Source organism: Mesoplodon mirus (genome assembly GCF_964341445.2).
Source record: "Mesoplodon mirus genome assembly, chromosome: 12".
NCBI classification, from domain to species: domain Eukaryota; kingdom Metazoa; phylum Chordata; class Mammalia; order Artiodactyla; family Ziphiidae; genus Mesoplodon; species Mesoplodon mirus.
Genome location: NC_138988.1, coordinates 7,206,853 through 7,230,395, shown reverse-complemented (window position 1 = coordinate 7,230,395; position 23,543 = coordinate 7,206,853). Strand labels below are relative to the sequence as shown.

General features: G+C 44.5%; 2 protein-coding genes across 2 annotated transcripts; one reads left to right on the top strand and one right to left on the bottom strand.

Moving 5' to 3' along the window:
• Nucleotides 1-137: 137 nt before the first annotated feature.
• On the bottom strand, nt 138-679 carry FANCD2OS (FANCD2 opposite strand; the record flags this gene model as incomplete). Its single annotated transcript, XM_082638719.1, has 1 exon — nt 138-679. Exon 1 carries the CDS (start codon nt 669-671, stop codon nt 138-140), a length of 534 nt encoding a protein of 177 aa, XP_082494845.1. The 5' UTR covers nt 672-679.
• A 6,522-nt stretch (nt 680-7,201) lies between these two features.
• BRK1 (BRICK1 subunit of SCAR/WAVE actin nucleating complex) lies at nt 7,202-13,990 on the top strand. Its single transcript, XM_082638586.1, has 3 exons — nt 7,202-7,365; nt 12,990-13,072; nt 13,344-13,990. The coding sequence occupies exons 1-3, from the start codon at nt 7,248-7,250 to the stop codon at nt 13,368-13,370; spliced, it is 228 nt and encodes a 75-aa protein (XP_082494712.1). The 5' UTR covers nt 7,202-7,247; the 3' UTR covers nt 13,371-13,990.
• The last annotated feature ends 9,553 nt before the right edge of the window (nt 13,991-23,543 follow it).

The window sequence follows — 23,543 nt, the reverse complement described above, 5'->3', positions numbered from 1 at the left end:
TCCTGAATTGTCACGGCTTGACTGAAAAGCAAGATGGCTGGGGCAAACATAGTTTCCTTTACACAGAAAGGTCTATGTAAGCTTCGGGCACATAGCAAAAGGCGTGGTGTGAGGAATGGGGATCAGATGGGGCCACTTTACTTGGAGCGTTGCAAGGCAAAGGTGCACTTATTGTACGTCGCATACAGCAAGAGGATGGAGCGCAGCATCTGTTTGCACGTGGTCACTGTCATCTGAATCTGAGGCTCCTTAAGTCCAGTGGGCCCCTGGTGCTCCCGGCTGATGATTTTGCAAAAGGCTGACTTGTCTGAAACTCTGAAGGTCCCAGTCCACTTCGGCGGCTGAGCCGTGATGACCCTGCCAAAGACAGAATCCACTCCATTGAGGCAGACAGGCTGGGGCTTCCTGACCAGCCCTTTCTTGTTCATGGTTCGGAGCTCTGACGTGTGGCAGGGCAACTTGGGACTCACTCCAGGCTCCAGGAATGGACTGTCTAGAACTAGAGAGACCTCTTGAAAGCACAGCTGCACTTCAAGATCAGAAGGGGTGTGGGGGAAGCAGGGGGAAGCCCTAAAGGGGTGCTTGGAAGAAGGTGTAGGTGTTGTATGCCGCAGCCATTGGAAGCTCTCATCCAGTGGGGTCCATGGTGACCAGAGCTGGTATCCTGCCATTGACAGTCCTAGAGGAGAGGAATCAGAACATGGAATTTTCCTAGCATGCTTTTGGCGAGGGCATGGCTGTTTAAATTCACATCTCTGTCTCATTATTGACTTTAACTTACTCTGTAGTTCTCATGAAAAGATTCCAGTAGATGTTAGGATATTAGTAATTCTATAAAGGCAGTAGAGGATAGTGACAAGTATTGAATCTGGCAACTGCTATGTGTAACTTATTAAACCTTATCACAAGCCTCTGAAGGTAGGTTTTTACCCATTTTACAGATGAGGAAATAGATGTGTCCAAAATGGAGTGTCCCTGTTCAGCATTAGGATCTGTGCTGTGTTGATAACTGCTGAAGTCAGAATCTATGCCTCTCAGGTGGCAGAAGCTGCTGGCATTTCATGATGAGACATTATTTGTGGATGGATGCTCCGAAAGGTGTGTCTTGCCAAATATTTGTGACTCTAAATCCCATGTATTTATACCGTTGGTTCTCAAAGTATGATTCTGGGACTAGAACCATGACAGTCATCTGGGAATGTGGCAGAAATGCAGATTCTTGGGCCCTACCTGAGACCTATAGAATCAGAAACTCTGGGGGTGGGGGGAGGGCCTTGCATTCTGCATTTAAACAAACCCTCCAGGGGAGTCTGATGTACCTTGTAGTTTGAGAACTTCTTATGCTGTTCCTTTAAGGAACTTCAGCTTTTACTATTCTTAATTATGGAGACAGTCTGCTCTTGGCCCTAAAAACCTCTTTTCTGACACAAGAGAGCAGCTCTCTCAGGGCCCTGAGCTACTTATATACCACCTCAGAGGAATTATACCAAGCTGGGAGGGAAAAAAAATTCCAAAGGCCAGTGTTTTAAAGTTTTTAAAAGATTTTTCTGGTTCTTCTATGTGTGTTTTGTTTTTGTTTTTTTCTTATCTATGAAAGACCCACTGGTTAAGAACTTGATTCCCTCCCCCCCACCCCCGCCTTTGGAGATAAAGGAAAGGGCTGGGAGGATGTTGCTAACTCAATTTATCCAAGTAGAATTCGGACTTTCCATTTTTCTACTTTAAAATTGCCAGTATATAAAGGATTTCACTGAATTCAAGAGAAGCTAACATTTTTGAGCACCTACCTATTATGTTAAGGGGCATAGCATATCCCTTTTCTTTCCAGTCAAGTGTATTTCTCTGCCCCTTCTCTAGTCTCCCTCAAAGTTAGCAGCAGATCTGATCCCATCCCATCCAGTAATTGCCCAGGAAATACTGTGAAAACTTTGACACCTCCACCATGGTTTGTGACACAGTAAGTTTTGCTTTTTAAAGGGAATTGTTAGTGACCTTTCAAACCAGAAGACCTGCCCTGACAGTGGTTAGTAGAAAGGAGATTTGTTGATTTCCTCCAACTGGTATGTTTCTCCTGATCTATGCAGGCCCTTGCGCATACTGCTCAAATATCTCGGCTGCCTTCGGATGAGAAATTGACACCCAGGGGATAGTTATCTATCCCAAACAGCCTGTGGAAGGCTTCTGGTGCTTGATATCATGACCCTAGGAGCATACATCCAGGATCAGGGCTGCTCTGGTACACTACCAAGGCAAGGTGCAGGTGGAAGGCGTTAACGCCTCTGAGCATATGACCAAAAAAGGAAAAATTCCAGGAGCCTTTCCTCGCTTGTCTCCTAAGAGGAAATAGGGCCAGAGGGAAAAGGCTTAATCAAATGTCCAGCCTAAATATTGGGCAGAACCAACATGGGATGAAAGAGGGCTTCCGACCCCAGGTCTTTCCACCACTTTCACACAGCGTTCAAATAAAGATAGTTCACCCCCCACTCCTACCACCCAGAAGTCACCGTCATCCATTCCAGGAGGGGTTGAATCTAGGAAGTCTGTTCAAGCTGCTCTCATAGCTCCCGGATAGGGAACACATGGTTCTAGCCCAAAAGGCTTCCCCATCGTACCAGTCCTCCCATGCCAAGGAGCCCAGTCCCTGGATTTCCCCACCTGGGAAAGGGGAAAGCAGCGTCAAAGTGCAGCTGAGGTCCTCGTGAACTGTGAACTGCGATCCCGAGGGGCTGGAGCTGCCCTGAGTGAAGGAGGCTCCCCCTCCCAGCCAGAAGAGGGGTTTGTCCCGCGGGGGCCCCTATCCGGGGCGGGGGCCAGATGGCTCTGGCCGAGGCAGAGGTGGCGGTGGGAGCCCGGTCCCGGTCCCACCATCCGGGCTGGGGGCTCACCTGCTGAACTCCGCGGGCCGAACGCTCCAGGGTGGCGGCCGCTGTTCCCCGGCCGCATCTTTTCTCCACCCGGAGCCTGGCAACCGCCTTTGTGACCCAGGACCGCGGGGGAGCCCGAGCCGCAGGGGGGTGGGGGTGGGGGCCTCGAGGCGCCCCAGCTAGGAACCCCCTGATTGGAACACCTGGTCCAGGACTCAGCCCTTCAGGAGCGCTGGTCCGAATCCTCGTCCTCTCTGTTCCCCTCCACCTCCTCCCTGCCTCGCCCCAGTGGTGTGCCTTTGATCTGGTCAGAGAGCACAACGCGCCCACTTCAAAGACTGTGGCCAGGAACCTGCATAAATGTCCCGGGAGCTGTAGTTAGTGTTAAAATGTAAGCTCTACTCTTTAAACCCTGCCCTGGGTATTTGGGCTGAGTTACCCAGAATTCTGAAGGCCTCTGTTGCTGCATTGAAATGATCCCAATGCAGGGGCACAGAATTTATACGTGCTCGCTTGTCAAGAGCAAACAAAGATGTGTCTCCTTGACTTCCCAACCAAAAACTTTGCTTTCTGTTAAACCTCAAGAGGGAAGATTCTGTCCCATTCTCACGAAGCTGAAAAACTCACACTTTCACCTTAGTAAAGGAGTGATCTGACTATTTTAAACCTCACTGCAAACAACTACTCTGTAAGGCTGGGGGAAGAGAGGTCTACCCAGCTGACTCCTATATCCGCAGTGCCTATCACAGTGCCTGGCAGGGTGCAGTATTTGTAGGAGGAATTAACTAATGGCCCACCTGCCCTTCCCTTATATACCCAGAAATTGCCCTTGCACTTTGTGAACCATAGAACACAGCACAAACAAGAGCCGTCACCTTTTGCCTGGCTCTTTGGGTGATGCTGAAGGAGAAAGACTGGGGCCCAGGGATGGGGTCAGGCTGCGATCCTGGTTTGGAAGACAAGATAGTTTTGAGGGACTTGTCAAGAATTGTCAGATGTCCACTGTGTGTGTGTGTGTGTGTGTGTGTGTGTGTACATGCACATGTGTATCCATGTGGAAGGAGAGATGAGAGAGTTGGAGGTGGAGAGAGGGGCAGAGAATGATGAGTGTTGGAAAAGACCAAAATGATTTTTAAAAAAAATATTTATTTTGGCTGCACCGGGTCTTAGTTGTAGCACTTGGGATCTTCATTGCGGCATGCAGACTCTTAGTTGCGGCATGCATGTGTCATCTAGTTCCCCCACCAGGGATTGAACCCAGGCCCCCTGCACTGGGAGCGCAGAGTCTTACCCACTGGACCACTGGGGAAGTCCCCTGAGATGATTTTGAACTGCAGCTTTTTTTCACCCAGTAAGTTTATTTTTATTTTCCTCTTGAATAAAAGAGACACTTGTTATTTAAAAAGCAAACAAAACAGTAATTTTTATTGCACAGTTGTGTTTTTTAAATGAAAGTCCCCCAAAGCAGAATTGTATGATTAAGAACTGTTGGATAGAGAAGGCTTCATGCTGTTATGACAATCTGCACCACAGTCCTCTGCCTAATCTGCCCAACATTAAGGGATGTATTCCTGGAGGTACCATTTGCCATCACCTCCAAGTCTGATACTCCACCTCCACGGCTACCGTACATGTATAGAAAGCCAGAATCTCCCATACTTCATATTATTGATGATCTACAACATCAGTTTGGTCTGTATCATGCAACACAACATTCTGGTTGCACCACCCAGGGATTCTCGTGACAACAGCCGCATTTGCTCTGCTGAGAGCCCATATAATGTTTTCACAGCAGCCAGCAACATTGCCGCACTGCACACACTATACCTATAGCCATGCAAATAATGGTCCAAGTACACATGATTGCAAAGGCAACTCAAATGACCACACAATGCAATCAAAACATTTCTTCAAGAATTTGATTTCGTGCTGATTGTTGTACCTGGAGTCAGTGACAAGATCCCCAAGTTCTGTGAAGCGTGTGACAGACTCAAGGACAGGGACCTGTCTCCCTTATGCTGAGGCAGTCTATCACCCGGAAGCACTCCTTGCTGCACCAAGAGCATTCCCGAAGCTTGCCTGTGCAGCCCTGCATTGGGAACAATTCCTACAATGAAGAACTACCACATTGGTAAACCCATAATTGGAGGACTGAATGGCAGAGAGCCTTCTGGATGCCTGGGTTTGATATTTAGGATCGATATTTATTATTATTTTAGAAACCATTTACATGAAAATGTGGGAGAGCTCAGATGGACTTTAACCTGTTCTCAGAGTGGTACAGTGAAAAGATAATGGAGTCTGGAATCAGCTGGTGAAGGTCCACCACTTAATTGGCTCTGTGACCCTGGACTTCAGTTTTCTCATCTGTAAAATGGGGAACCTCTTCCTCACTTCCTTCCACAGGGTTTGTGAGGATCCAGCTATTAAAGCAGCATTATAGGGGCTTCCCTGGTGGCGCAGTGGTTGAGAATCTGCCTGCCAATGCAGGGGACATGGGTTCAAGCCCTGGTCCGGGAAGATCCCACGTGCAGCGGAGCAACTAAGCCCGTGCGCCACAACTACTGAGCCTGTGCTCTAGAGCCTGTGAGCCACAACTACTGAGCCCGCGTGCTGCAGCTACTGAAGCCTGCATGCCTAGAGCCCATGGTCTGCAATGAAAGAAGCCACCGCAATGAGAAGCCCGCGCACCGCAAGGAAGAGTAGACCCCGCTCGCCACAACTAGAGAAAGCCTGCGTGAAGCAATGAAGACCCAACACAGCCAAAAATAAATAAATTTATTAACAAAAAAAGCAGCATTATAGCTTATAAGATCTTCTACCAGAGTACAGGACTGTTAGTAATGTTTTCTTCCCAGCTACTGCTAGAAGAAATCTGACTGTTCAGCATCACTTTTTAAAAAATAAAAGGCATTTACCATACAAACCAGATTGTAAATATTCCCTGAAACAAAAATAAAATTGCCCGTACTTCCACTACCTTAACAAACCAGGTATTGACATTTTTTGGTTTGTCCTTCTTGTCCTCAAGCAGACATAATTTTTGCATAGTTGCAATTTTTTTTTTTTAATATGTTTTAAAAGCTCCCCATGTGACTCTCATTTGCAAACAGGGTTGAGAACTGGTTCTCAAGTCTGCCTACATATTGGAGATATTTGGGAAATTTTATTTATTTTATTTTATTTTTATAATAGTGTTTATTTTTACTTGTTGACAGTTTGCTTTATTTATTTATTTATTTTTGGCTGTGTTGGGTCTTCGTTTCTGTGCGAGGGCTTTCTCTAGTTGTGGAGAGCGGGGGCCACTCTTCATCGCGGTGCGCAGGCCTCTCACTATCGCGGCCTCTCCCGCTGCGGAGCACAGGCTCCAGACGCGCAGGCTCAGTAATTTTGGCTCACGGGCCCAGTCGCTCCGCGGCATGCGGGATCCTCCCAGACCAGGGCACGAACCCGCGTCCCCTGCATCGGCAGGCAGACTCTCAACCACTGCGCCACCAGGGAAGCCCCGCATAGTTGCAATTTTAAAAAAAACCACATGCATTTTGTTTTCCCTTTCATTTATCATCTCCGTTATGTTGCCACAGTTTTTCATAATTAGCATTTATATGACTGCATAATATTGCTCTAAGTGGCCAAACCAATGTTTAGCCATTCCCCAACTGTTGAGATTTATTTTTTAAAAACACATGCCTCAAAGAACACCTTTGTGCATAAAGTGTTTTTTCTTTTTCAATAATTTTGTTAATACCTAGGCTAAAAAGCTTGAAAAATTTTACAGCTCTTGCTAACAATTTACAAATTTCCTTCCGAAGGGTTTGTGCCAGTTTAGTGTGACCAGCTATTTACGAGTTTACCAGTTTCCCCTCAGCCTCTTCAACACTATTATCGTTAAAAAAAAAAAAAAAAGTTTGTTCATTTGATAATTGTAAGGTGGGACATCATGTTGTGTTGTTAAAAGGCATCTTAAAAATGATTTGTATTTAATGTGGTTTAATTGGCTATGCCCAGCTTATTGTGGACACAGACCGCAAGCTTAGTTTGGAGCACCCGAGGGAAAGGGTGATGCGGGCCCATGCTCCCCCGCCAACGACCGTAACCTCCAGTGACAGAGGTGGTGGTGGCGGTGGCGCGGCGGATGGGGTGGGGGTGGGGGTGGACTTTGGCGCGTGCGCACTCCATTCTTCTCCACTGCCTGGAGGCGACGGTCTTCAGGGGCGTGGGAGCAACGCGAAGAGGCCGGTGAAGACGCGACAATGCGCAGGCGCACCACAAGGCCTGTGGATTCGTGGATGCCCCGGGACCGGTGTGGGCTGGCGGCGCAGGCGCACTGGCGGCCTGGAGGGTCGAGGCGCCTGCGCAATCGCGCTTCCTTAGGCTGCAGCCATGGCGGGGCAAGAGGATCCGGTGCAGCGGGAGATTCACCAGGACTGGGCGAACCGGGAGTACATTGAGGTCATCACCAGCAGCATCAAGAAAATCGCAGACTTTCTCAACTCGTTCGGTCAGCGGGCGAGCAGGGGGAGGCTGGGAGGAGGGAGGCCCGCTGAGGGAGGGCGCTGAGAAGCTTTGAAGGGGACTCGGGGAGCCTTGGGCTCCTGCTGGTTTTCGCTTCCTCCTTCAGACCGCACCTTCCCCCTCTCGCCCTGACCCCCGGCCTCCACTGGGCAGTCCCTGTGGGGTGTTCCTGCCCCACGCTGAGCTCATCGGCTTCCTTGCCTTCACCCCGGATCCATTAACAAATCTTTCCTTTTCCCGGATACGTCAGGCAGCCCCATCCATCATCTGCTACTTTTCTTCTCTTCAGTCGCCTCCCTCCTTCCTCTGTGCTTCGCTTCCAGTCCCCACTTGGCGCTCGGAACGCAGCATGGCTGTGTCACTGCCTTGTAAAGACTCTAGACGGTTGCCCATCTCCTTCCGGATCGAGTCGAAACCCTTGAGCTCCGAGCCTCTTAGTCGCCCCTCCGGCCCCTCCTGTGGGTTCCTCCCTTTCTCCGCGCGCGCTGTGCTGAGTGGCAGCAGATGAGGGCAGAGAAAGGTCCACATCGCGTCAGGCCATGGACATCTCTGCATTGCTAGTCTCTAGCCGACAGTGGGTGTTCTGTCTGCTTCTAGCAAAATCTTTCCTAGGCCTGCTCGTGACAGTTTTAAATTCTCTCCGCATTGTTCCACATCCTTCTGGACGGCAGGCCCCTAGCAGAGACCCCCTACCTCATGTTTTCCAAGTGTTTCTTTGAGAGAACTGAACACTGGGTAGACTTTCTATGTCATCACAAGGTGTGGGGATGACGTCTAGTGATCTCTTTCCAACTGGTGTGCTTCTGGTCCACTCTTTCAGCAACATTAAGCGATTAAGATTAAGGAGGGGACACAGATGTATTAAAAAAGATTTCAAAAGGAATTATTTTCTAGCTAGAGAACTGACAGGTCCTAAGGAGTATAAAGCTGACAGGGCAAGAGTCTTTCTTGTCAGAAAGCATCAGCAAGAGAAACTAGATCTGAGTACAAGGCTCTCTCTCAGGTTCTGTGGGGGACACAGAATAAGAACCATTTCCTGCATTTAAAGAATTTCTGCCTTGAAGAAGAAATAAGGACCACTTCAGAACAAAGTAGAACATTGCTTTTGTCTTAATATATTCACATACAGTGCGACTTAGTGTGATGGATTTCCTCACTCAGGGAATGAGGGTGAAGGTAGTATTAATGAGAGATGAGACTAGTATAAATTATATGTCAGTGATACAAATTCACACATATAACTTAGTATAGAGGTTGTAGTAGGGAATGGTAGTCAAGAAGTCATAGATCTCATGTATTCTGAAATTATTTTTTAAGTTCTGTGCAAACTATTTTGATGTTAGTTCTCCTAATTGTCTCTCCTGCTTCCTTAGAGAGCTAAACTATTATTGGGGGTTCTTTAGGGCATTCTTTACTCATAACGTTCCCTCAGAGCCAGAGCCAGATAAGAGAAAACAAAATGTTCCATGCCTCGGGAGGGATGGCGTGATGACAGGGTCACAGCTTTGACACTTTGGCTTAGTCTGGAGAGGCAGTGGAAAGTAGTTGGACAGATAACTGACGTGGAGAGTTGTTACTTTTTCCGTTCCGGAGCACAGGCTCTGGACGCGCAGGCTCAGTGGCCATGGCTCACGGGCCCAGCCGCTCCGCGGCATCTGGGATCTTCCCGGACCGGGGCACGAACCCGTGTCCCCTGCATCGGCAGGCAGACTCTCAACCACTGCGCCACCAGGGAAGCCCGAGAGTTTTTACTTTTAAAACCAGAAGCGAAAGGCTTCATTTATCTGGTAGGAGTTAGTATCTGATATGTAGACACAGAATATCCAAACAGAGTATTAAGAATGTCAGTTCAGTAAATAAAGCATCTAAAATAAGAAGTTAAACTGGTGCTGTTGTTCAAAATTTAAAAGTGATCTAGCATCTCACTTCCCCCAGTTTGGATCTAGGTAATGTAATAACTTCGTTTCTGAGCACAGAATCATATTAATAAGCATATGATAAACATACTTTTATCTCTGACATAAAACTTCTTGACATATTACTGAAGTTTTAGTGGGTGAGTCTTGGAACTAACCAAAAATTGAAGAGTTTGAGCTTAGGATTGCGGAGAAGTGTCTCTTTTCTTGCTTTATAAGCAAGGAAATACCTGTTGTGAGATTTTAGCAACTGCGTGTGAGTCCCATTTTATGATCAGATCGAGAATAAAGACTTTTTTTTTTTCTTCAAAATTTCCAGCAAGTCCTAGACCAAGGAAATAGATGCATAGGATTCCATTCTTCAGGAGCTGGAAGAAATGGCTTCCCTTGGCTTAGGCCATTATTCTCCTTTAAGGTGAGGATAATGGCCTAATGTTTGGAGTAATTACTAGGTGGTTTTTGAAGATTTTAGAAAGTGGATTTAGACCTTTTAAAGAAAACAATTAATTACAAATAAGAACAATTAGGAAGCACGATTAAAAGTTAAAGCGATTTATCTTAGCAGTTAGGTAAGGCAAGTTCCTGAAGATTGATGGTATCACGATACAAGAGCTTAGACAGAGACCACCAGGCTGAGAAACTGGATAAATCATAAGGATAGACTTGAGTGTGTTATCTTGGCATTGGATGACTCAGGATGAGTGAGTGTGGGATGTATTTTCCCTTTCTAAGCCCTTAACATGACTCCTCAGTTCTGACATGTATCTGGGGGGGCTTTGTATTGTGTTTATAATGTGATTTGGTGATGCAAAGGTTTAGCGGGCGTTTACTTTGAGGGGGCATCTATAGCTTTTTGAAAATGGCAGCAGACCTATAATTCTCGCCCTGACCACAGAGAGGTTGTGTAGGGCATGCGCTTTGGGGAGGGAACTGTTTTTCCAGGATACCTAATGATTCTGAACAGCTTTTACCCTGTGATTCCAGCTGGTGTGAGTAGAATTTTGATCTCTTTGTGGTTTACCCTTTCAGCATTGGAGGACCACCTGAACCTGAGGACACACAGATCATGATGCAGCACTAACATCCTAACACTGGGCCTATTCTGTACTTCGAATTGATGAAGTTTCTAAAACTAGATTGTTACAGATGATAGCTTTTTATTTTTACGCCTTTTTTCCTGACTCTAAAGCTAATATGTTCAGAGAAATGTAACCAAAAAAAATAGAGAATGAGGCTGTTTTTAAATCTCAATTCTTATACTTAGCCAACAAATACAGCTTGCCTCTTGTAACTCCAGCTGTGCATCAGATGCTGTGAGAAAGGGATAAATAAGAATAAATGGACATAGCCACTCCTAGGAAGTTTATAATTTTGTTGGAGAAATAAGACCTTAAGAGAAAGACAGTGTTGATTTTTGTAGGCTAAGGTTACGTGCAGTAAGAGTTCAGAGAAGTTGTCTGGTAACTGGCATTTGTTAGCGGTGGTAATGTATGCACACCATCAAGCACCCTGATGAGGACAACTGGCTTTTTCCATTATAGTCTGGTGATAATGTACATATAAATGCATTGTGGTTTCAAATTTGTCCGTCTGCCGCATGGTTTCCCAGCATTTTGTTTGAATCGGTATATATTTAATGGGATCTGAAATATGACTGAAGTTTCTGGAGTTCAGCATTTTAAATTTTCAACAGTGCTTATCCATGCAGGCCAGTAACATAGTGCTGTTCTTGGATTCTGATTCATCACCAGATTGACAGAGCTAGAACAGAACAGCCATCCAGGAAGGAACCCTCCCTCTCACCACCCTGCCCCTTCATTTTGGCAGACGTCTTTATGGGAAAAGACAGGTTGTCGGTGATAACATTCATGCTCTTACTGAATAGCATACACGATATGCCTTTGAGCTTCTAAAAACCAGGCTGAAAAGAGATTAGGTCCTGTTGGGCCGTCCTAGCAGTGGCAGTGTGTCCGGGAAAAGGAGGGTGCTGAGGTGTTTCTCCTCCAGCTGGACCTGGGAATTAGAAGCAGCAGCACTAGCAGATTAAACAAACAAACAAACAAACAAACAAAACGATTAAAAAGAAGAGCGAACAATGTCCGGAATAGGCAAATCCTTACAGAAGAGGGAGAATTATATCCGTTCAGCAAAGACCTCTCAGAGGTCCACTTTGAACTGACTTGAAGGAGAATGTTTAAAAGGGCAAGATGAGTAAGATTTGGACTTGATGAAATGAAAGCCAAGGCAAGATCAGGGTGTGCAAGATTTGTTAAATTGGGTGCTGAAGCGCTTTTGCATAACATCCAAGGAAGAGATGAAAAGGAGGGGTGTGAGCTAAGTGTTAGATCACTGGGTGGGAGAGTGTCTCGGAGAGCGAATATTTTAAAGTTCAGAAGTGAGGATTATTGAGAGACGACTGAAGAACAGTTTTGGGAGGAGTATGGGAGTAATTAGCATGCCTGGAAACCTTTTTCTCCCGGATGTTGAGAACAGTTGGGAGGAAGAGTAGCCAAGAGATTTGTGTCAGAGAAGTTTGCAGGGAGAAAGGTATTTTAGGGCAAATCTAGGTTTCCTTTTGGGTGAGGTGGTAAAAGAGATTGGAAAAGGTAGGGGAAGAAAAGGAATTTTTTGCAGATGAAAGATGGGATCCACAGGGTAGTTGCTGTTCTCCAAGTTTTCTCTTGTTCTGAAAGGCCTGTGCAGGTGCTGGTGGGACATCAAGTGCCCTTAGAGTAGCAGCAGTGAGCTGGCTTCCATGAGCTCAGAAACACCACACCTTCCCTTCTCAGGGTCTGCTGCTTCCTTGGCCTCTGCTTTTCTTCCCTATTGAGATTATTTTCTTCCTCTTGTCATTTCCCCTCTCTTGAAACTCTTGGTTTGCCTATTAGCAAATGGCCATCTGTACAGCCTTGCTGTATTAGTTTTCTCTTTTCTATTGCTGCCATAACAGATTACCACAAATATAGCGGCTTAAACCACATAGATTTATTATCTTACAGTTGTGTAGATCAGAAGTCCAACACTGGGTCACTGGGCTGAAATCACAGTGTCAGCAGGGCTGGAGGCTCTAGAAGAGGAGCTGCTTCCTTGCCCATAGGTTGTTGGCAGAATTCAGTTTCTTGCAGCTGTAAAACTAAGGTCCCTATTTCCTTGCTGGCTGTCAGCTAAGGACCACGGCCAGCTTCTAAAGGTCACTTGCATCCCTTGGTTTATGGCCACCTCCCTCCATCTTCAAAGCCAACAGTGGCAGGTTGAGTCCCTCTCACACTTCGAATCTCTTCTTCCACCTTTCTTCTGCCTTTCTCTTTTCCATTTATGGATTTGTGATTAGATGGGGCCCATCTGGATAATCCAAGATCTTAAGGTCCTTAGCTTCAATCACATGTGCAAAGTCCCTTTGCCTGTAGGATACATATTCACAGGTTCTGGGGATTAGAGCGTAGACATCTTGCGGGGGGGCGGGGCGGCATTATTCTCTGCCTGCCACATTTGGTAGGGAGTTAGGCAGATCCTCTCTAAGCAGCTGTGCTCCTAAGATACTTCTCACCTTATCCTCCCACTGCCTTTTTTTGCCCACTCGTTCTTCTTATCTGTGCTCTGCATGATATATCATTCCTCCTCTTCATCTTAGTGGCTGTGTGTGTGTTTGTGTCTGGAATGGCATTAATCCTGAACGTCAGTCTTCTTTTACCAGATATGTCTTGTCGTTCAAGACTCGCAACACTAAACGAGAAATTGACAGCTCTTGAACGGCGAATAGAGTACATTGAAGCAAGGGTGAGTATGAAGGGCAAGGGCCTTCCTCATGAGGCAGGCATGGCTGTGCAAGAGAGAATGCACATTTCCACTTGTTGCTGAAAAAACCTGGAAGCAGAAACAGGCTTAGAGAAGTTAACTACCTTGCCTGAATTTAAACCAGCTTTCTGGGACTCTGAAGCTGTCATCTTTTCTACCACTCCCAACTACCTAGGATAGAAAATAAGATTTTTTTTTTTTAGACCCCTCTAATGCTTTTGAATTTATCTGATTGTCAATTTTCCTTTGACAGGTGACAAAAGGTGAGACCCTCACCTAGAACTGTGCCATGCTGCTGCTGGGAAGTTGCTTTTACAGAACGCAGACCCTCGTGGGAAAGGCCCCAGCAGCCTTCAGCTCCTTCCTGTCTCCTTAAAGAGCAACAGGGCTTATTCTTGTTTTTCTTTTTTTCAAAAATGTGGCCTTTGGGCTCTGCCACGTACACCCAGCAGTGTGATGTGGCGTGTGGGGAGGAATCCAGGGGACTCTCAGAAACAACATTAGGCATTTTACTTCTTCAGTGACACTTTGTAGAACTACTTGTCAACATATTTGAGGCGCTAAGAGCTGAAAGGTGGGACTCTGTCCAGGTCCTCCCCGCCTCTCTCTTTCGCCCTCTCTCAGCCTTTCCTTGCAGCCCTCATTGCCCCTGCACTGATTCTATAGGCGCTCTCTGTCTCCTCCCCACCTCTGGCCGGGGGTCAGAGGCAGTCCTGGCTGAGGAGCCCTGGCGAGGTGGCTGCCGGAGCATGTTGTTGCTCACCCACCAGTTTCTTGTCCTTTGGGGGAGGTCAAGTCCAGGCCCCCACTTGGCTTGAAAAGGGACATTTTCAGAGTTTTCTTTCTCTCACTTGGGGTGTCTTTATCTCTCATATTTCCCTAATAAACTCCTCAACTTTATCTGACTGCTGTGATTGTGGTGGGGAGAGGACCTAGAGATGGGGCTCACGTATTCCACAGAAATCTGACGTGTGGGATTCTTATTCTAACAGCAAACTTTCAGGTGTAGCTGTTTGATCAAACCCTAGGTGGCTTGCCATCTGGAGCCCCCATATTTGGACTTCGCGCTAATTCATCCTGGGAATCGTTTGGTCATTCAGTGGACATTTACCGAGTACTTAGTATGTAGGCACTTTATGCTCCAATAAAATATACAGTGTTGAATCAGGCGTGATGCTTACAGTCTGTTGAAATGCCAGCATCTACACAATTTAACTGCAATCCAGGGAAGACTATTAGTTTTATAAGGTACAAGCTAAATGTCTCCTTCTCTTTGAAAAGCAAATCATTTAAGCAGAAGAGTCTAAAACTTTTCATTCTAGCATCAAAGCCTGCTATAAACTTGTGCCAACCCACTCCTAAAGGCTTAACCCCCATGTGGGATTTTCAGTTTAGTCACGTAGAAGTCACTTCTCCCTCTTCACATCTTACTTGCCACTGAAGGTCTAGCTTACGCCGAAGCTTCTCCGTAAAGGTTTCCTAACTTTACTTTTCATTCAGTGCTGCCCTGTTCCTTTTCTCAGTCCCTCCCATCCTGCCGTGCTAATACTGCACTTCAGCCCTGGGTTTGATCTTGTTCTCTGCCTTGGTGTCTGCATCGTGCAGTATACATCAGCGCCTTTGCCTGTGTCGCTCAGCTGGGTACCTTGCAAAAGGCAGGTAGTCAGTAAATAGCAATTGAACTGACCTGACAGAGCTCAAGCTGCTTTGCATTGTCACATCTGCGCTTAGATCCGTGCTTAGACCTTTGGAAGACCATTTTAAGTAGTACCTTCGCTTAAAAATGTGGTATTACAATGGAGGCAATACTGACCTCCTTTACTTTGGTAAGGGCTGTTTTTCAGCATTATTGAGCTCATCTGAGGTGATTGAACAATCGCTTGAGTTCATTATTCATAACCTCTTCTCTATCCTTTCTGAGATACATAAGTACTTGTAAAGTTCAAGTTTTAGATGATCCGGTGCTCTGCAGTCAGTTTAACGGATACTGACTAAATTCCTACTATGAGCGAGGACTATAGCAAGATAGTTATAGAGGCCAAAGTGATGATAATCTATAGAAGCCGGAAAAACCCTTCCTTAGATGAGTGAAAATGATTACTTTTTTATGGTCCTATAGACATTCTGTTAATCTGTTGATATCCAAGTAATATTTCTAAAAAAGTGAGTGCCCTAAATACCATGTTGCTAATGGTAAGCTGCTGCTTGTAAGGAGAGCAACTGGCGTGGGAACCAGGGAGCCTGACCTCCTCCAGTAGCGGTAACTCCTCCTGCTTACCTGGCACTTTGAGGTGCCAGAGTGCTTTCCTGTGTAACTGTCAATACCCCCTTCATAACAGGAGCCTCGGCTCGCTCACGGATATGTAACTAGTATTGTCTGTAACTTATTGAGTGTTAAACCACGTGCTAGATGTGCTAAGTGCTTTGTGTACTCTGTTTCCTTTAGTCCTCAAGCCCTAAGGAGTAGGCGTTCTTACCTCCACGCAGTTCTTTAGAGAGGCTGAAACTTGTCCAGAGTCATACAAAGTAAGGAAAGGTGCTGGACTCTGGACCTAGACCTGCCTGCCTCAGACTGCTCTAACCGTTCCACTACTGAGTGTGGTATAACCACATCTAAAACTTCCTTTCTCGTTCCTACTTCAGTGCTATTAGATACTTTTTTTAATATATAAATTTATATATTTTATTTTTGGCAGTGTTAGGTCTTCGTTGCTGCACACGGGCTTTCTCTAGTTGCGGCGAGCAGGGCCTACTCTTTGTTGCGGTGCGCAGGCTTCTCATTGTGGTGGCTTCTCTTGCTGTTGAGCACGGGCTCTAGGTGTGCGGGCTTCAGTAGTTGCAGCACGTGGGCTCAGTAGTTGTGGCTCACAGGCTCTAGAATGCAGGCTGCTCAGTAGTTGTGGCTCACGGGCTTAGTTGCTATGCAGAATGTGGGATCTTCTGGGACCAGGGCTCGAACCCGTGTCCCCTGTGTTGGCAGGCGGATTCTTTTTTTTTTTTTTTTAACATCTTTATTGGAGTATAATTGCTTTACAATGGTGTGTTAGTTTCTGCTTTATAACAAAGTGAATCAGCTATACATATACATATATCCCCATATCTCTTCCCTCTTGCGTCTCCCTCCCTCCCACCCTCCCTATCCCACCCCTCTAGGTGGTCGCAAAGCACCAAGCTGATCTCCCTATGCTATGCGGCTGCTTCCCACTGGTTGTGTTTTACATTTGATAGTGTATATATGTCCATGCCACTTTCTCACTTCATCCCAGCTTACCCTTCCCCCTCCCTGTGTCCTCAAGTCCATTCTCTAGTAGGTCTGCGTCTTTATTGCCGTCTCGCCCCTAGGTTCGTCATGACTTTTTTTTTTTTTTTTTTTTAGATTCTATATATATGTGTTAGCATACGGTATTTGTCTTTCTCTTTCTGACTTACTTCACGCTGTATGACAGACTCTAGGTCCATCCACCTCACTACAAATAACTCAATTTCATTTGTTTTTATGGCTGAGTAATATTCCATTGTATATATGTGCCACATCTTCTTCATCCATTCATCTGTCAGTGGACACTTAGGTTGCTTCCATGTCCTGGCTGTTGTAAATAGAGCTGCAGTGAACATTGTGGTACATGACTCTTTGAATTATGGTTTTCTCAGGGTATATGCCTAGTAGTGGGATTGCTGGGTCATATGGTAGTTCTATTTTTAGTTTTTTAAGGAACCTCCATACTGTTCTCCATAGTGGCTGTATCAATTTACATTCCCACCAACAGTGCAAGAGGGTTCCCTTTTCTCCACACCCTCTCTAGCATTTATTGTTTGTAGATTTTTTTTTTTTTTTTTTTGCGGTACACGGGCCTCTCACTGTTGTGGCCTCTCCCGTTGCAGAGCACAGGCTCCAGGCGCGAAGGCTCAGCGGCCATGGCTCACGGGCCCAGCCACTCTACGGCATGTGGGATATTCCCAGACCGGGGCACGAACCCATGTCCCCTGCATCGACAGGCGGACTCTCAACCACTGCACCATCAGGGAAGCCCTGTTTGTAGATTTTTTGATGATGGCCATTCTGACTGGTGTGAGGTGATACCTCATTGTAGTTTTGATTTGCATTTCTCTCATGATTAGTGATGTTGAGCATTCTTTCATGTGTCTGTTGGCAATCTGTATCTCTTTGGAGAAATGTCTACTTAGGTCTTCTGCCCATTTTTGGATTGGGTTGTTTGGGGTTTTTTTTGATATTGAGCTGCATGAGCTGCTTGTAAATTTTGGAGATTAATCCTTTATCATTGCTTCATTTGCAAATATTTTCTCCCATTCTGAGCGTTGTCTTTTCGTCTTGTTTATGGTTTCCTTTGCTGTGCAAAAGCTTTTAAGTTTCATTAGGTCCCATTTGTTTATTTTTGTTTTTATTTCCATTTCTCTAGGAGGTGGGTCAAAAAAGGATCTTGCTGTGATTTATGTCATAGAGTGTTCTACCTATGTTTCCCTCTGAGAGTTTGATAGCGTCTGGCCTTACATTTAGGTCTTTAATCCATTTTGAGTTTATTTTTATGTATGGTGGTAGGGAGTGTTCTAATTTCATTCTTTTACATGTAGCTGTCCAGTTTTCCCAGCACCACTTATTGAAGAGGCTGTCTTTCCTCCATTGTATATTCTTGCCTCCTTTATCAAAGATAAGGTGACCATATGTGCATGGGTTTATCTCTGGGCTTCCTATCCTGTTCCATTGATCTATATTTCTGTTTTTGTGTCAGTACCATACTGTCTTGATTACTGTAGCTTTGTAGTATAGTCTGAAGTCAGGGAGCCTGATTCCTCCAGCTCTGTTTTTCTTTCTCAAGATTGCTTTGGCTATTCGGGGTCTTTTGTGTTTCCATACAAATTGTGCAATTTTTTGTTCTAGTTCTGTGAAAAATGCCATTGGTAGTTTGATAGCGATTGCATTGAATCTGTAGATTGCTTTGGGTAGTATAGTCATTTTCACAATGTTGATTCTTCCAATCCAAGAACATGGTATATGTCTCCATCTATTTGTATCATCTTTAATTTCTTTCATCAGTGTCTTATAATTTTCTGCATACAGATCTTTTGTCTCCTTAGGTAGGTTGGCAGGTGAATTCTTAACCACTGCGCCACCAGGGAAGCCCCATTAGATAATTTTTAAGGTGTTACATACGCACGTTATTCTTACCTTCCTCTTCACCGTCCTTCCTTTGGTAAAGAAGGCTTCAGGGGTTTTCCTGGCTGTGTCTGGCAAACACTGTTTGCGTTGATGTCTGTGTTGTTAAGTTTCACTTCTTACAGCTTCCTTTCTCTGAAGACTGGATTGTGTGTTGTATTTTCTGGAAGTCTTGCCTAAGGAATTTAATCAACTCTGGCACTTTCCCTAGCTGTCTCTGGGTTTCCCTCTTTTGAAAGACCTTATTTGGTCAGGCTCGAGAAACTGGGATTTTATTCTCAAGTTATACACGTCTTTGCTCATAGGTCATTTCGATCCATAAACAGTGTTATGCTAAACCGCCGTTTATTTTGTCCCCAGTGTGTCACTTCAACTTATGTACTTAGAGTTCTGTTATACTAACATTTCACCCTCACCGTTGATGATAAAGTTATACTTTACATTTTAATCTGTTTACTAAATCGTTCAGTTTTTAAAATTTAAACATCTGTTTTATCCTTTTATAATAAAATTAAGATGTTGCCAGGATAGCTGTTTTGATTTGAACCATAAGGAGACTAGGAGTTCAGAGAGGTTAAATACTATACCCAGCTTTTCTGAATCCAGATTGTTCTCAGTTACCTCACCATCATGAATAAAAATTGTCCCGGATAAAAGAACTACCAAAACTCAACAGTAAGAAAACAAGCTCATAAAGAAATGGACAAAAGATTTGAACTGCTACTTCAAAGACAAAAGGATGGCAAACAAGCTCATGAAATGGCATTCAACATTGTTAGTCATTAGGAAATAAAAATTAAAACCTCATCGAAATACCACCATAAGCAATCTTAGAATGGCTAAAATTTTTCAAAAAGAACAAAATCCTGATAATAAGTGCAGGCAAGGATGTGGAGCGACTGGAACACTCATATATTGCTGGTAGGAATGCAAAATGCTGTGACTACTCTGGGAAGACAATTTAGCAATTTCTCACGAAGTTAAACATGCACTTACTGTATGCCTCAGCAATCTCATCCCTAGATGAGTCTCACCTAAGAGAAGTGAAAACTTATGGTCACACACACACAAAACCTGTATGCAGATGCTTATAGGAGTTTTATTCATGATTGCTCAATGTCGCTTAACTGGTGAGTGCATAGTGGTGTACCACTTGGTGATGGAAAGACATAAACTTGATACATTTACAACATGGATGAATCTGAAATGCACCATGCTAAGTGAAAAGCCAGACTCAAAACGCTACATGCTGTGTGATCCCATTATATGACATTATGGAAAAGGCAGCACTATAGAGTCAGAGGACTGATGGGTCAGTGGTTGCCAAGACTTAAGCCTGGGGGTAGGGTTTCATCACATTCTCTTTGGGGGGTGGGAGAGGGTGGATTGTTCTGTATTTTGATTGTCGTGATGGTTACATGACTATGCATTTTGTCAAAACACACCTCTATCCACCAAAAAGAGTGAACTCTGGAAATTTAAAATAAATTTAGAAAAAAAAAATAGCCTGGTTAGATACACATCTAACTCATGGTAGTTATTGCCTCTGAGGAGGAAGGAGGGAAATGGGACTAGGGTGGAAGTCAAAGGGTATTTTAGCCTCATCATTTATGTTGTCTTAACTTTAAAAAGTAAATAAATGAAAATGTGTTGTTTATTTTATGTGATAAGGTTATCAGTGTTTGCTTTATTATTGTACATCTTGGTATTTTTTGATTGGTCAAAGTATAAACACGGCAAAATATATCCTAAAAGAAGACTTATTTTTTTATAAATTCATTTATTTATTGGCTGCATTGCGTCTTCGTTACTGCGCATGGGCTTTCTCTAGTTGTGGCGAGCATGGGCTACTCTTCGTTGTGGTGCACGTGCTTCTCATTGTGGTGTCTTGTTGCAGAGTATGGGCTCTAGGCACATGGGCTTCACTAGTTGTGGCACGTGGGCTTCAGTAGTTGTGGCTCGCGGGCTCTAGAGCACAGGCTCAGTAGTTGTGGTGCACAGGCTTAGTTGCTCCGCGGCATGTGGGATCTTCTCGGACCAGGGATGGAACCCTTGTCGCCTGCATTGGCAGGTGGATTCTTAACCACTGCGCCACCAGGGAAGTCCCCTAAAAGAAAAATTTGAAAAGGCAGCAAAGTAGAAGGGAAAAAAAAAAATCACCAGTTGTTTTAAAATACTTGGGTACATTTTCTTCTTTTTCTCTCTACTTGTTTGGTTTTCAATAGTGGAAAATGTACTCTAAGAACAATATAGCCTGTAGCTTTACTTTTACTTAGAGTACCCTAAATATGTTTTCCTTCCTCTTAAGTGATCTTTGTAAACATTTGCAGTGATAGAATGTCACTGTTAAGGCCTGCGTTTATCTCCACAACTGCTTTCATTTTAGGGATGTAGACATTTCTGTCATATTAAACTGGTATGTTTCACCTTACTATCCTGGGAGTAAGGGTATGTTTGCATGAATGCTGAGAATTATGATGGCTCTGAGCCATTGGGATTTGATTAACAGAAAGTCCTGTCTTTCTCAGGTTTCCCTCCACAAATATTTCCACATTAATGTTCGATAAACCTGGCGGTCTGTGTCACTGCTGGTCACTTAATCCTGCTGGAGGCCATTAGGATGTGCCATCTCTTTGTATAATGTGCTGTCAAAGACAGCCCAGAGGAGGATTACCTAGGCTCAGGGTGTTAGTTCCTTTGTAGATTTGTCAGACTCCTTAGATTCACTCATACCATCATTTTCTCAAAGGCACCAGATGATAAGCCTCTCTAATCCAGCACTCTCCTCTGACCACCCTCTTTATACCCTTAGAACCTCTTCAGTTTCCTTAGCTGTAAAGTGGAGATAATGACATGGCTTTCATGAATGTGGAATGCTTAGTAGAGTGCCTTGCATTGGGTAGATTTATTCTTTCTCCTTGAAGTTCATCTTTGACTAAAATGAAACCCTCTGAACTCTATTTCCGAGCTTCTCCAAGTACAGTCTATTTCAGGTCACTGAAATTTCATTACAGGGACTCATGTACCATCTTTCTTCAGGTTTACCTAGCACCGTGTGTCTCTCCTTTGTTGCACTAGTGGTAACTGCAACTTTGTTTTTATTTGTGTGATGATTACGGGACCCTCATGGAAGTGCTGTGAAGGCATGACTTATCTGCAGTATTCTCAACACTCAGCACGGCACCTGGCACCTAGTAGGCCCTCAGATATTCTCAGAATGAAGGAAGAAATGAGGGTTTAAACTTTGTACTTTTAATCTTTCATAAATAAACATCTCATTTCTCAAATTTTTACCATAGCGCTTTGCACATAGTAGTTCTGGTTATTTTTTCCTCTTCATGGCTCTTAAGAATTGATTTAGGTCTATTATATCTCAATAAAAGCTGGGGGAGGATTGATTTAGTTGTTTTCATTATAAAGGTAATAAAACTATATTCTGGAAAATGGGGTCGGCTGAGGAAATAATGACACATTTTACATAAATGTCATCACTATGCATATAATTTGATAGCTCTTTCCCCCTTTTATTTCATTTTCCCTCAGTAAGTTTTCCCTATTTTGAATGGTCTTGCTATTCTCCAGTGTAGTTTGTGGAGAAGAGTTTGCTTTCATGTCAGGCAACCAAAGAAACTGAAAAAGAGGTTGCTCAGATGGGTGAAAATCATAAACCTAAACCCCTTTACTTGTGGATTTGACTGAGAACAGCTGTCTAGGAGTGCAACCAAAAACAAAAACAGAAAAGCCTATTTGCTCCCTTCTCCCTGCTATTTCTTTTAAATGTTAGGGCCATAGTGCTGGTCTGTGGGCACAAGCATGTGTTCCTTCTTGGCGTGGGCCACCAGGTGAGTTTTCAGTAAGTGGTAGGACTGTAGGAGTCCTGGGCTTGGAGGCAGTGAGTTTAGTCAATGAGAAGCAAACTGGATAGGGGAATCAGTGCCTGCTGCGGTGTCTGCCTCCCGATGGGCATGATGCCTGATCTGACACCCAGGCTAGATATTTGTATGATGGGAGTTGGGAAGGGAGAACTCTTAGGCTTTATTCAAAGTTCATCTCAGACGTTAACCCCTCCTGGGGTTAATGAAGATTTACCTGATTCTTTTCAGATCAGCTAGTCACCTTCCACTTGCTCTTTTACTGGTATAACCAATAATAAAACTACATATCCTACATCAACCACAATAAAAAAAAAAGTCTACATGTCCTGTGCTTTCCCAGTAGCCCAGTAGCATTTTGAGGGTAGAGACAGTATTTTTAACTCATCTTTATAAATAGTAACTGCTGCTATTTGCAGAGTGCTTGCTATGTGCTAGGCACTGAACAGTTTTCCACTTAATCCACACTCCTATGACATAGGTACTTCTTAAAAATGCCAGTTTCAAAGATGAGCAGTTAAAGGCTCAGAGACATCTCATATCTGAAGCTAAACCTGGAATGAGAACCCAGGTGGGTGTGAATTTCAGAGGGCACACAGACTGAATTGTGAAAGTTTACTCCCTCTTCAGTTTCCTTTAATCTTTCTGATTATGTCCAGGGGGAAGGAAGTTGGTTTGACAACTAACACTCGGTATCTAACATTTAACACTTGGCTGACTTTTGAACCAACAGAACGCAGGCTCAGAGACTTTACAGAGAACAAAGTTTAGTAACTTGTTTTGTTTTCTTTAACTTAGTTCCACTGTATTCTTCTATGGCAAATGATAAAGAATTTCCATTGATGGTAGTGATATAAAATTTCTTCTCAAATGTGTTTAATTGCTTGCGTATGCATAGAATAATTTTGAAAGGAAGGACAAAAAAACATGATAACTGTTGCCTCCAGGAACTCTCTCTAGGTGGCTGGGGGGACTGGGAAAATTTCACTTTATCATACTTTTCTGTACAAAACTCAAATTTTGTGACCCCAAATGGAGACAAAACAAACTTGATCAATGAGAAAATTAGTAAATAAATAATAGTGCAGGAGGTAGGGAGAATATGGCAAAAACCATGAAGGTCTTAAGACAATGAATGAAACTAAAGAAACGCTGTGTCAGAAACGTACGAGAGGTACGAGAATCCAATTTACAGGGGAAACCCTGCGACAGGACGGCCTATCGCTACCGCCAGCTTCCGTGAAAGCGGGACCCTCAATCGTCAGGGGATCCATCTGAGCATGCGCACGGCCTCAAGCCGGCCATCTTCCAGGCTGTATTCCACCCCCCACCGAGAGCGCGCGAAAACTGCACGCACGCCTGCCGGGGACGCGCACGCCCCGCCCCGCCCCGCCCCGCGTGGCCCACG